Source organism: Osmia bicornis, chromosome 14, assembly GCF_907164935.1.
Source record: "Osmia bicornis bicornis chromosome 14, iOsmBic2.1, whole genome shotgun sequence".
Classification (NCBI taxonomy): domain Eukaryota; kingdom Metazoa; phylum Arthropoda; class Insecta; order Hymenoptera; family Megachilidae; genus Osmia; species Osmia bicornis.
In genome coordinates this window covers 774090-787021 of record NC_060229.1, presented here as the reverse complement: position 1 = coordinate 787021, position 12932 = coordinate 774090, and the positions used below count along the sequence as shown (strand labels likewise).

At 43.8% G+C, this 12932-nt stretch overlaps 1 protein-coding gene across 4 annotated transcripts in view; it reads right to left on the bottom strand.

Moving 5' to 3' along the window:
* Positions 1-12932, bottom strand: part of LOC114877073 (neo-calmodulin-like) — a 57939-nt gene that overhangs the window by 32982 nt on the left and 12025 nt on the right. Inside the window, exon 2 of one of the 4 annotated variants that reach the window (XM_029189198.2) lies at positions 11053-11079. The exons of 1 other annotated variant lie outside the window; for it this stretch is intronic. In XM_029189198.2, coding sequence (XP_029045031.1) covers positions 11053-11079 — 27 coding nt within the window. Of the gene's footprint in view, positions 1-5743; positions 5768-11052; positions 11080-12932 lie in introns of those variants that run through there. 2 more of the 4 variants (XM_029189196.2, XM_029189197.2) reach the window with 2 other exon arrangements.

Below are 12932 nucleotides of genomic sequence, written 5' to 3'. Positions count from 1 at the left end.
TCTTCATCTTTTCAGCCGTATCTTGCAGCCTGCGCCGAGTGTCGTTCGCGATACCGTCACGAAGTAGGATCTTACGCGATTATCGGCTAACGGCAATCAGTTTTCATGCTAAATTGCCGTTTTGGCAACGAACATCCGTCAGGTCAAAATCGAAGGGAGGAAAATTAACGTGGCGGTAAGGGGCGACGTTAACGGATGCTCGTAAAGAACCGTCGCTCTGATGAAAAAATTTGGTAATCCCGAGCTGAATGGTAGACACCGCAGGCAGAAACCCGTTCGCTTTTCCGCGACTCGCGTGCGTCAGGTTTTTGTAAGCCGTCCCTTAGCATTTCATAGCCGACGGCAAGCTCGCGTTAAATCCCTTTTTTCAACGAAAATTTTTCACGAATTATGGGGCAGGCTTTGTTGCGACCGTAAAGCTAAGCAGTCCTCCATGAATACAAGAACAAGGATTAACGACTTGGAGCCGGCAAGGACTGTTCGCTGTGTAATCGATACACCGCCGGTGGATGATATCGTTCCGCAACCGAGACGCGAGATTTACGAGGCGGATTCGTGGCGAACAAATGCGGAAAGTGTTCCGTTTTTCCCTTTAAACGCAGGTCCGCGGTGCTACATTATGCTACGTTGTTTCACCGAGTTGTTAGTTCGAGGACGTAGAAAAATACTCGTGGGGCGGTCGCGACGAACAGTTGATTTATGGAAACCGTCAACGAGAAAGGATCCGAAGAAGCGTTTCGACGCCGACGATGCTGGAGCGTGGCCAACGATACGACGTAAAATTTCCGCGTTACGTATTACCGTGCTACGTAAACGAATCTTCCGTGTACGCTGGACAGAGATCGACGAGGTTCACGCCGTATATTTCGCCGACAAATTTTTTGAAACAAGTAGTGTCTAACGTCACGAAGAATGGATGAAGCTTACGCGAGGTGCAACGAGAAAACCGAATCTGGTCGAAGACAGTGTGCACCTGTTGCCATTAACAATAAAATTTCTCGTTTGCGCCTTATTTTAATAGCAAAAGACAATGGAGAGGCTTAAATTAAACGAAACGACTTGCTAAATGTCGTTCTAATAAAACTACGTTCAATGTACATTTAACAACCCTTTAAGCCATTCGACAGAAATGAATTAACTAACTGAGCAAGTAATTAACTAACTATTTTAATTGTTTGTTTAATAATTTCACCGATTCCGTGGTCCCTCAGGGGACTATCTTCAAACCGATTGCAATCTCTCTTCGAACTATTTACAGAAGGGATTTACGCCGAAAAAGACCCGGTGTACGCGTGTAAAGGTGTGCGTGCGCGTGCGTACCATCCAGGTTCACGTCCTACTTACGATATCGAACTGCAGGAGGGCAGGGCAACCCGTCGAAAACGTTCTGTCGTTCGCTATTTACCCGCGAACGCTTGAATGATCGTTCGTTTTCACGCTTTGACCGCTCGTCAAAGGAACGAGTTGGAAGCGGGAAAAAAAAGTGCCAAGAACCGTTCGGGGATTCAAGTGGCGGAGAGCAACAGATTACCACGGTCTGAATGAGCGTATTCGAGATTAATTACGATAATGAGCAGGAATCTGCTCCGATCGACGGCCCCGTAGCTTTCATTGTAGGAAAAAAAAAGTAATTTCGTAATGCCTCTGGTGGCGGAAAATTACGCTGGAATACGCGGCTCAAGAATAAGAGCCTCGAGAATGGTCGACGAAGAAGTAATCGAAATAATTGCACCAATTAGCGGTAGGCTCAACCCAGTGGCGTAGGTAAAGCTTTTGCCTTGCAAGAATTCCTCATCGACAGAAGTAGAAGAAGTAGATGAAAAAGAAGAAAGGTAGTTGAACGATGGCCAAGTGGAACTGTATGGTCATTCAGGGTACAGAAAAGAACCCTGTAATCGTCTGGAACATAATGCTAAGGGTTGCAACGCAGGGTAGCATAGTAACTCTGAAAGAAGCTGATTCCACCAAGTCGTCCATTTACGAAATTGGAGCGCTTTCTTTAAGAATATCGCCTCCTTTAGTCATTGGTTCATTGCCGTCTGTTTTCCAATCGAATACCCGACGACGAGCAGCAATAATTTATGAATCGCGATCGTTACAGTCGCGTCACCGTATCGATTTCAATTGCAATGAAAATTCGAGTGTCTGCTCGCGTGACTAGGCGTTCGCAAGAGGTTTCGAGTGATGCGAAAGCGGAAGAATCGGGGGAGAAACAGTCAGAGGTCCGAAGACAGTGCAGACAACGAACGGAAGGGTAGGCAGGAAACAAAGAGAAAAACGAGAGGGAGATACATCGCGAGGAAGCACGATTGTCGTGATTATCGCTTGAATAAATCGAGCCTATTTTGAACCAACTATATTTAATGCTTTTTGCGAAGCATACACGTTTGAGACAGGTTCTCGTTTGTCCTGGCAACTTTTGCATTATCCTCTAACAGCAGCGAAGAAAAAAAAGTACCTCTCAAAGTGTACGTCGGGTCTCCTGGGAGTCTCGAAGTTCTTTTAAAAAGAACCTTGCCGCTCGTTTATTTCGCATGTTCCATCGGGCGCCATTAAATCTCGGAAAGCTCGGGTATTGGGAAGAGCGTAACTTTAGAAAAGGTGGAGGAAGAAATTATTGAAAAAGTCCATTTTGCCTGCATCGATCTCCTATCGAAGACTCTCCATCGCGTCATTTAATTCTTGCAAGGAAATTGTCGTTGAAAATTCAATCTCGTCTCTGCGAAACACTGTTCCTTTTTCCTCTTCCCTTAGAAAAAGCTACGAAGCTGTATCTCTCGATCCCTCGAGCCGAGAGCAAAGTGGAAGCACCCCAAGATCGTACGGTGAAATATCATCGGGGTTTCTCAAGTAGCTCCTCCTGGTGTATCATTTCTGGCGATATTTCTACGGAAATCGCGTATCGTCAACGTGATAGTTTTACACAGGCATCGTTTGTCACTGTTCCTCTTTTCGTGACTAAATTTCACTATTGAAATCGTTGACTAGGAATAAAAAGAGATTGAAGAAAAAACGAGAAATATTTTTCGATATCGTGCACGTTTGATGTGTCTGAAAGACGTTCAGAAATAATTCCTTATCGTGACACGCGTGGGTAGTTAGACTTCCAAAAACGGACGAACCGTTGATAAAAAATTCATTCGCCGACTCACGCGACTGTCAATTTAGCTGGTATTTTCGCATGTTTTGCATTAGGGTCGAGCACCTTAAGGCGCGATCAATGGCCCTCGTATATTTCTCGTGCAGCTATGTTACGGTTTTCAGATACATATCTACCCCTCGGATCTTCACGCTGGATAATTAAAACATGCGGTTACAACGAGCTTCAGATTGCAAACGCGTGTAATCAACTCCCTTGCCCTGTTTTTTTCGATGGGTAAAATCCTTTCCAGGGTAACTAAAAATTCTTCGCGGTTCATTCGCGCTTCTGTTTTCGAAATAATAACTTTAGAAGAGTTATTTCAAGGCTTTGTGCTTTAACAACGCTCGGCACGCAATACCCGTATTAATTGCTATAATTTATCGCACCGGCAACAGGTTTGATTAGTGACTGGTCGACATTCTAGACGAGTTCCCCGAGATTGAAACGGCACTCACGATTACGATCTTTGTGCGTGAAAATTTCGAGAATACCGGCAAGCAAATGCGACACGATAAGATCAGTTAATACCCATAGTCGTCTCATAACTTTACGGGCTTCCATAATCTTCTTATCGAATCGGCATGTGGAATAGGTGACAGCCAACGCGTTAATATCTTCACTTTGTTCTCAGAAACAAAGTAGCATCAAAGAGAAGATTACGGTAGTGAATCGATTCTCGTGGTATTCAAATCCCGGCCCACGAATTCATTATGCAAAATGTGGACAGAGCAGCGAAACGAAATGAAATTTTCGTACGCTCCGTTTTCCCAGCGCTTAAATGTCCCACTGGCTATTTCAAGTACCAGGGCGACGAGTAAAAAGCTGAAAAGGTACCGTATCAATCTCGGGCACTCGCGGTTTATCGTGTCTCTGCAGGAAGACGTTCGTGTTCTCTTGAATACCGAACGCATAATATCGCGATGCATCCTCCTATTAAATGGACCTCAGGCTTGTTTTAAACTGTCGGTTTCAGCGTCGATTGTCAAACAGCCTTGACGTACTGGCAACAAATCAGCATTAACAGAGAAAAGCTCTCGCCCTCTCGTTCAAACGCGTTTGCGATTGAATGTATTTGGTCGAGAGGCAATTACCTGCACTCTCTAAAACGATGAACGTGCAGAATGCTTAAACACTAAAGGGCTAAATAGACCGCACGAGACATTTGGTGCTTATCTGGATGGAAATATTCTTAATAAATAGTTAAGTATTTTTCTAACACTTTGGACGGGAAAAGTGGGATAAAAATTCCATTTTCTTCAGTCTCATCTTTTTTTCATTGACATTTCTGAACTAAAGGATTCGAGCACCTTCTTGGTTAACTTAAGATAGACGAATACTCGTATTTATCAGCGACTGCAACGCACGTGGTCATTTCCAGCAGCATCCTCGAAGGAGCAGCTTGACCTTACGTAACACTCCACGCGACGTGCAACATGAATATTCTACTGGTCGACGTACATAGCACTAGCGAAAGAACATCTGGGGAATTTCGAAGGTTATTTTCCTAGAAGAATATTCCAGACATGTAGACACAGAGCAGCGGATTACGAGGTGAGAAATTTCAACCTCAAGGGAGACTGCTCTAGCCACTACGTGAAGTGACTGATAGTCCCATAATTAAGGAGTAATTCTTTGCGAGTGAAGAAAGTTTTTTGCTGAATGTGATAAGACTTTTTGAAAGTTCAAGTCGTTACACGCGTATCACATGTCACGTTTGTAGCAAGGGAAAACAAGAAGCGTAAAATTGTCAAACTCGAGAACTTGGCGAAAAAGTGAAAATTTTCTTGGTAATTATACGTTTCAGCGTGAAACTTTGTACTAATAGCATGGTTTACGATCACTAGCAAGTATTCAATCGCGTTCCACGGAGATTCGCTTAAAAAATCTCACAGAATCCCAATGAAACTCGTTAAGAGCGAAGGAGCAAGTAGTACGAGTCAACGATTCGGGCGACAAGCACAATACCGAACAAACGACACAATGTGGAGGAAAGTGTTCTCGACAGACGATAGGCACAGCATTTTTATCGAGGGTTTCAGTCAAGAAAAAGACGCTCAGTGGAGGAAATCCATTTCCTGTCGAGCGATAAGAGACAGAGAGGACACGCTTGCTTCCGAAACGGGGTCTCACTCGTTTGCTAAGAAGGTGACGATTCGTTCCGACCAGAAACGATTCCACTTAAGAGAACTCCAAACACTTGCTTTCTATCCTTGGAAACATTCGGAAGCTGGTGATTTCACGGAATCGCACCACGGTACCCGCCATTTTCGACATAATCACTGAAACTACCGGCGGATGAATCGTTCCCCGTGTCAACCCTATTCCTTTCACACACCTCCTCAAGAATTCAATCCTCTCTTCGATGTACGTCGACCATGTATCAAAGAAAATTATTTAACAAAATCCAAGATCGAGAAATGGACGGCTTGTGCCGATGGATGAGATAAGACTGAAGAGGGAACCTCGACAGATAAGGTTGGAAGAAAACTCGAAAGAAACAGAAAGGTAGAAAGGTAAAAAAGGTGTTAAGAAAAAAGGGGTAAAAGTGGTGAAAGTGGTTTCACAGAAGGGAAGGAAAAAAGTAACCGCTTACGGACTTACGTGTTCGATGGTGGGCAGATGGGCCGTGACTGACACCCCCGGTGCCGCCACGCGCCCCTCGCGCACCAAGTCTGCGATTTCTAGGGCAACGCGCAGGCTTGAAACCCCGCTAGACCGCCACTATCAGAGCTTCACCGGAGCTTGTTCGGACCCCCGAGAGCATCATCCGTGTCGCTCCACCGAACCAACGACCAATGTGCTCCAACGTTCGTTTCCTACGTTCGCGTACGCCATAATTAGGGTGAATGCCTTTCCGTTAACTTTCCAAATCCACCGACACCAACCACCCCATCTGCTAACCAATAGCTGCGTCTAGATTTTTACCTTTGGACCGTATCAAGAGAAGCTTGATCGTTCGATCATTGTATTTTTCATATAGTTTAAGTTCTCGAATCGATTAAGCTAAAATGAAACCATTTTCGAAATCAAAATATCAAAAGACTCGATGGGAGGCCATGCATCTGGGAAACAGATGAATGCCACGTTCGAAATTCAATGAGATTAGAATTCAATCCCAGAGGTAGAGTGATGGGATTTCTTGCGATGCAATCCAAAGACCTTCCTAAGATCCACGGAGGTAAAAACGCACAGTGGTGTCTCTGTTCCACAGTCGATCGATCGTTCAAAACCACCAACTGCCATTGTGGTTTTGCCTGGCAATTGTGTTTCACGGGATCGTAGGGACGGTGTACTTGACCGAGCCCTCGTTCCCTGTTCGGTTTCCGCTCGAAATACTAATTTCCCGAAAATACGGCGCTGACAGCGAGTTAGACTAGCGTATTACTCGAGGAGCACGCGAGTTACGGATCCTTTGGTATCGTTGAGTGTGCTTTTAAATCGATGAGTCATAAATCGATCCATCGTATGAACTAGAAAGCAATTAAAAAGTTGCCAAGCGAATCAAAAGGATAATCCATGGGACTCGAGAACACGTAGCAAGAAGTTCGAAGCTTGGTACCACGAGCGTAAACCACGGTATTTGTAGCTTTATAATTTCCCCTCGCGCCCTTGCCAAGTTTAATTACTGTTACTAATCAACGACTCGAGCCGTCTCCGGGTCTAAATCTTCCACGCAACGGAGGAAGGGAGCGGTGTATGACTAAGTGATCCGACGCTGCAAGAGTTATGGCATCTTAAAATTTCGAGAACGGAGTTTGCGTATTTAACAGACCTTCGTTATAGCTGGTGAGCCTACCTTTGCGTGTCTTGATAAAGTATTTAAACGTCCTTTCGTGAAATACTTTGCTGTAACGTTTAAACGAATCCGTGGCAAGCGTTTTTTCTCTCCCCTCTCCGTTTGCTCTCGACGTTCGTCCACAAAGGACACGGTTGGTGATAAAAAAAATGTGTAGGTACAGAATGGTACAGAAACGGTCCTTCTGGTCTGGCGAAGCTTTTGTGCAACTTCCTTTGGAAACTATTGACAGGTGCCACAAGCCCGTTTACTTGACGTGCATTACACAAACGACTTCGAAAAGCCGTGAAGCTTTCCAGTGCCATTATTCCTCAACATAGAACGAAATATCTTTCGATATCCTTTTTCCTGCAACGACACGCAGAAGCAAGCCGCGTCACTCGACTTGCTTGAATTTCTAAAGCACACGTTTCCTTTGTTCGTCGAAACGAACGCCAAAGTTTGTAATCTCATTGGTTCACGGATAAAGCTAGAATTTTTCAGACAAAATTTAGCACCAGACCTGGTTACCAATGACCCCTGCAACGTTCAACTCATTAATCCGCTGAAAACGAGCATCAGGTCGAGTTTTATTTGGAAAATTGAAGGGCAAGGAAGACGGCGAACGTTTCATTTCCTCTAAAACGGCTCGTGCAGCATCTCCTGACCTTGATTAAAGAGAAGTAAAGCAGACAGCTTGGAGAGCATTGCGCTCGGAGATAATCTGACCGGAGTGCTTACTCTCTCCTTTCGAAACGCTTTCCGGAGCGCATATCCAAACACTCGTCGTCTATTTCGTGAGAAACATCGAAGTCTCTTCGACCTTTCATCTCGACTATTAAAAGGGACATTTGCATAGAACGCCATGTTGAAGAAACCTATCGATTTTTCGAGCCAGTCAAATTCTATCTCCACCCTTTTCGAGCAACTTGTCATCGTGTGAATTCGCTAAACGACCGATACTATTCATGTAAATCGTGAGATTGTAATGAAACATTTATTCGTCGCTTACGAACCGTTCGTCGAGGATGCGCTTATTATATTTTCATAAGGCGTGGCCACAGCTCTGTTAGAAGTTTTGACGACAACTCTCATAAATTAGTCCTGGAACGTCATTAAAAGTTAAGCATTTACTCGGTTAGGAAAATGCCTTCTGAGAATATTTTTTCGTTCTATTCTTGGAATCCAGGGGTTTAGGTCGAAATTCTGGCCAGGGGTGTTTTTACGATTTTTCAACAAGATTACCGCGATTCGTGAGAGGTATTAAAATGCCGCACGACAGCGATATCATGAACTCTTTCAATGGATTGAAAAATGGCTGCCGCCCAAAACGACCTCGTTATCGAAGAGGATGAAATTCCAGGCTCCTTCTTCCTACCGAACTTGAGGAAATAATATAACTTTACCATTACTGTTTTCGGTTAAAAAATAAAGGGAAAAGAAAAACGCAATGTAATACAATATTTTCAACGGCATCTCCTTTGCTTGTGAATCGATGCATTAATATTCACCATGGAGCAGCTCTACGAACCCCTCTGTAACTGTATGGGTTGAAAAATGGCCCGTGTCCTCGTTTTCGCCAAGTAGAGCCAAGGGTAATCGGTCCCTCAATCACCTGATGTCAGAACCACTAGCAACCTCCTGTTCGTTAAACGAACGCTCAAAGGTAACGTCTTCTATAAAACATACCGTCGGATAGAATATAATCAACCCTCATTTACTGCACCATATTTTTCTCGTCCCCGAGACTAACATTTTAAATTACTATTTACACGACTTCTACCCGGCGGTTTGTTCAAAGAACTGGTGATTAGGGGGTTGATAGCGTGATATATAGGGGAAGATTCATGACTGATGAAGTTCAGGTTATTAACCCAATATTGACCGGTTTCTAAAGTCGTATAGGAAAGAATCAGCATGATAAAGAAATTTTGGAAACACGATGTAGAATAGTCTGATAGGAATTCGGTGACTCCGCTGTGATAATTCGAGGTGGAGTAAACGGTAGAGATTCCTGGTGAATTCTATTTGGCCGTTCGAACGACACCCTTGGAAATTCTGTGCATGTTGAACGCGCAGCTTTCCAATAACCCCGCAGCCAGCTGCGACGGAATAATAGCTCGTCGTGCTCCTAGGAATGTTCTTTCCGCTGCGGCGAACGACTCGTTGCAAGCCCGACGCTGGATGTAAGCTCGCGATAAGAAAGTAGGAAAAGGATCACCGTCCGTTGATTTATGCCCCGGTGACTTTATCTAACGGGGCACGCGAGTCCGTGGCGTTTATCAAAAATTTTTTTTTCAACACCGTTCAAGTCCGTTTACCGACGACCTGACACACTTCGGCCCCCGGTTGCTCGCTTTTTACTTCCTTCCGACGGAATCGTTAACGTAACGATCGCGCGTGTAGTTATATCTGTTGAATCGCCTACCGAGGCGAGAGACTATCGGTAGATTACGCTAGCAGTCGTCCTTGGCACGGAAACGCTATTTCCTGTACGCAGAAATGATTATTTTATGACGAGCATGAAACAACAGCGGCGATAGTGGTATCGGTCCGCGATGGTCAGACGCGATCGGCGTCTGATCACGCACGGGACTAATCTACTTAATTCGCTGCGTCAGAAATTTTCTGCTGTTCCATTGTATCTCGATGAAAGATCTTTTCATTTAAATTGTGGATTTCGACTGAAATGTTTCAAGGTACAAATGAAACTGTGTATCGACTTTCCATGATCGATATGTGATAAAATATCTCTGATTCGCGTTGACAGCTTGATTGTCATTTATATAATGTACCTGTCGACAGCTTGGTGTGTCGAAACTACTAAATTATCCATAGAAAATTTCTGCGAAAGAGATAAATCGCATATCCTCGAATTCAGCTTAACGTGACACGAGTGCAGATAAACGCGACGATCTACATCTTTCGTTTAACGATTCAGAGTATTATTCATGATTTTAGTTTAACTGCCTCGTTACCCTTTTCGTTTCCAGATCTGTGATGCTTTCTAGAACACTTTATCATTCGTTTTAAGTATTGTCAAATAATTTGTTGATGTACATATCATCGATTAGTATACGTAGAGGGTACTGAACTGAGTGAAACTGCACGTTTGTCAAATGTATCGTGGACAAGATTTGACATATCTTTGTTTTCGAGGGATCATGAATTTGTCTTGAATTAGAAAATAAATTAGATAAGGTTAGCAGACCCAACCTCGGCTAGGGGTGCCTGAGACCCCCAAAATCATGACCTTTGGTGAACAAAGGCGTGTCCTGTCGTTTTGTAGTAGTTACTGACAGGCGATAAGCGCTCCGCGGCGCGGCGCAAGTAGTATAGGTCGGGCATAGTACCGACACTGGAGGCGCCCGACCAGCCAGAGCTTCCACACTGCTCTGCCCTATCGACTATCAATTCATCGAGCTTTCACGTGATATTACGAAGCTTTTAAAATGAAACAAGCTGACTTACCGACCGGATATCTGCTTCGACGAGCTTGATAGTCACTTACCTACAAAAGAAAAGAGTAAAACGGTTAGATATTCTGGTTTAGCTTCCTGAAACGGATGTTGCATCGCACTAGAAGGGTTAATCGGAGAACTAAGGTGAAACGACAGATAGAAACGCATTGATACACAAAGAAACCATGCGGCCTAGCTGAAAATTTTCATGCTTTTTCAAAATTTTCATGCTGTACGCGAAGAGTTAAATTTGGAATCGATTCGAAGGCACATTGGCGAATCGGAGCAATGTATCGATACAAGAGTACTGATTTTAAAATTGAAACCTTCTAACTTTTTAGGAAACTAAGTTTCGCGTGTCTACTACTATGTAGGTATGTATAATCGTGAAACATTTGAATGAAAAAATTTATGCAACGCAAACGTTTTAGGCATTCAGTGATTTAACTATCGCTAAGTGTCCGATTAAAGCGATCTATCGTCAAGTATTTTGCTCTAACAATCCCACTCTACTAAGAGCGTTCTGCGACCTACGTGACTAACAATAATTGCTACTGATCCCAATTTGGAATCGCATTCTAGTTGGATAAAAAAAGAACAGTCTAAACTAAAGACGCCTAAGGTGTCTTTTGTGCACTGAGAGATTTTGGAATTTTGCGTGAAGATTTTTGTACCTGCACGACTGCCGGCCCGCGATGCGCCTGTGCAATAGAAACACAAGAAAGAATGTTATACAGATAGGTAGAGGTAGAATTATAAAAAAGAGAATAGTATGTAAAAATGCGTGGTAGAAACAGGAAAAGACCATGAAACAGGTGAAACGATAGAAAGAAAAAGATAATAACGCCGATAGATCTCGCGTTGCATGCAATGAAATCAAGTTTATCGTTTCAACCCTTTCGCGAGTGTAATCCATCATCGGTATCGGATAACTCCAACTCGCGAAGGGGTTCGGATCTCGTTTCAAATAGAGTGTCACTCGTAAACGACACGGTGCGTCCTTGTTCGATTTTCGTTGTTCGTAATTCGGTTGGCAAGCTCGCGAGAGAACATAAAACAAAGGCGATGCGATTTATCGAGCTTCCAGTGCCTCCTGTGCATCTCGCATTCGCTGTGATCTGGTAAAGCACGATCTTCGTATTGAAAGTTACCGTTGATGGCACGAGTTGCCAGCAGATGCAACGTATACACGTGTTTCGCTTGAAATTAACTTGTACGAGCGATGCTGCATCGTTAGTTAGACGAAACCGCATGCACACGAATACAGTGTTGGCTGACCACGTCGCGTGGATCATCATGGCGGAGAAAGTACAGGGACTTTAATCACGTGAAGCTCTCGAGAGCGTGTCGGGACGAACAGACAAGATTGCTTGGCTCTTTGTGAACGTGATCCTCTAACAGAAGCGTTATAAAACTTGGCAAATGAGCTGAGTCGTGCATCAAATAGGATCCCTGACAAACATCTTCGTATTCCTCGTTATTCCACTGAAATGGAGAAACTTTTCTGCTGTATGGATTAATTATAGGATCCGTATTGCTCCATCGGTGAATCATTATTCAGGCTCCCGCGCGATTGCCGATGAATGTAGCGATCAACAGGAAAGCCAATTTACTTTCAAAGCGCTCGTTCCGACCTTCGATCCCACCCTCTCCCTTTCAGTCGAGATTAAAATGTAAAATCGTGCTTTTATCTGTCGCGCATACTGTAAACGAGAACTGACTCGTCAATATACACCCACAGGGAAATGAAAAAAAAAAGAAAAAGACAAGGTTAGTTGAAAAAAGCGACTTTATTGCTTCGAGAACAAAGGAACCTTGAAATACATAGACCAACGTGGTCAGACCCTGGCTCGATAAATATTCGACGAAGGATCTTGATGTCATCGAAGTCGATCGGGAAGAAACTGCACGGTGATTTTGTCACGTGGATTTCGTTGTTCTTCATATCGTAATTACTTCCGCCCGACTACTTGTGTAGCTTGACTTCGTTCCATTGATTTTACGAGCCGCTTCATATCCGGGAATCACCATGGAAACCCGAGACTGAGAGAGACAGGGTGCTGTTTCAATGGAAAACCGAGGCAAGACACGCGAAACCGACGGGCGACCATGAAATTTTCCGCGTGTCGCCTCTCGCCATGAGAACAGGAAATCTCGTTCAACGGGTCAATAGGACGAGAGCTGGGAGAAAGAGAGATAAAATAATTTTTCCCACTTTCTAGCGCACCTTGAAGTCGGTTGCATTGTTTGTTAAAAATTATTTTATTTCACTTTTTAGTGAACCGAGCTGCTGATAAAACCTATGTAATGGTTAAGTAGTATACTAAATACATTTCAACTTTTTCGGAGGTGGCGCAAAATAAAACCTCCTTCTTATCGAAGTTAAAAACGACACCATGCATTTCCAAGGTAGCTTGCTCTTCGAAAATCGAGTTTTCTTTTATCGAATGAAGCTCAAAGGCACGAAAGAAGCTCGAACGTTTACTCAGAAGGAGAGCTTTTGAATCAAAAGCTGTCAAAGAAAACCCAGTGAAGTTTATGGAAGCCGAGGATA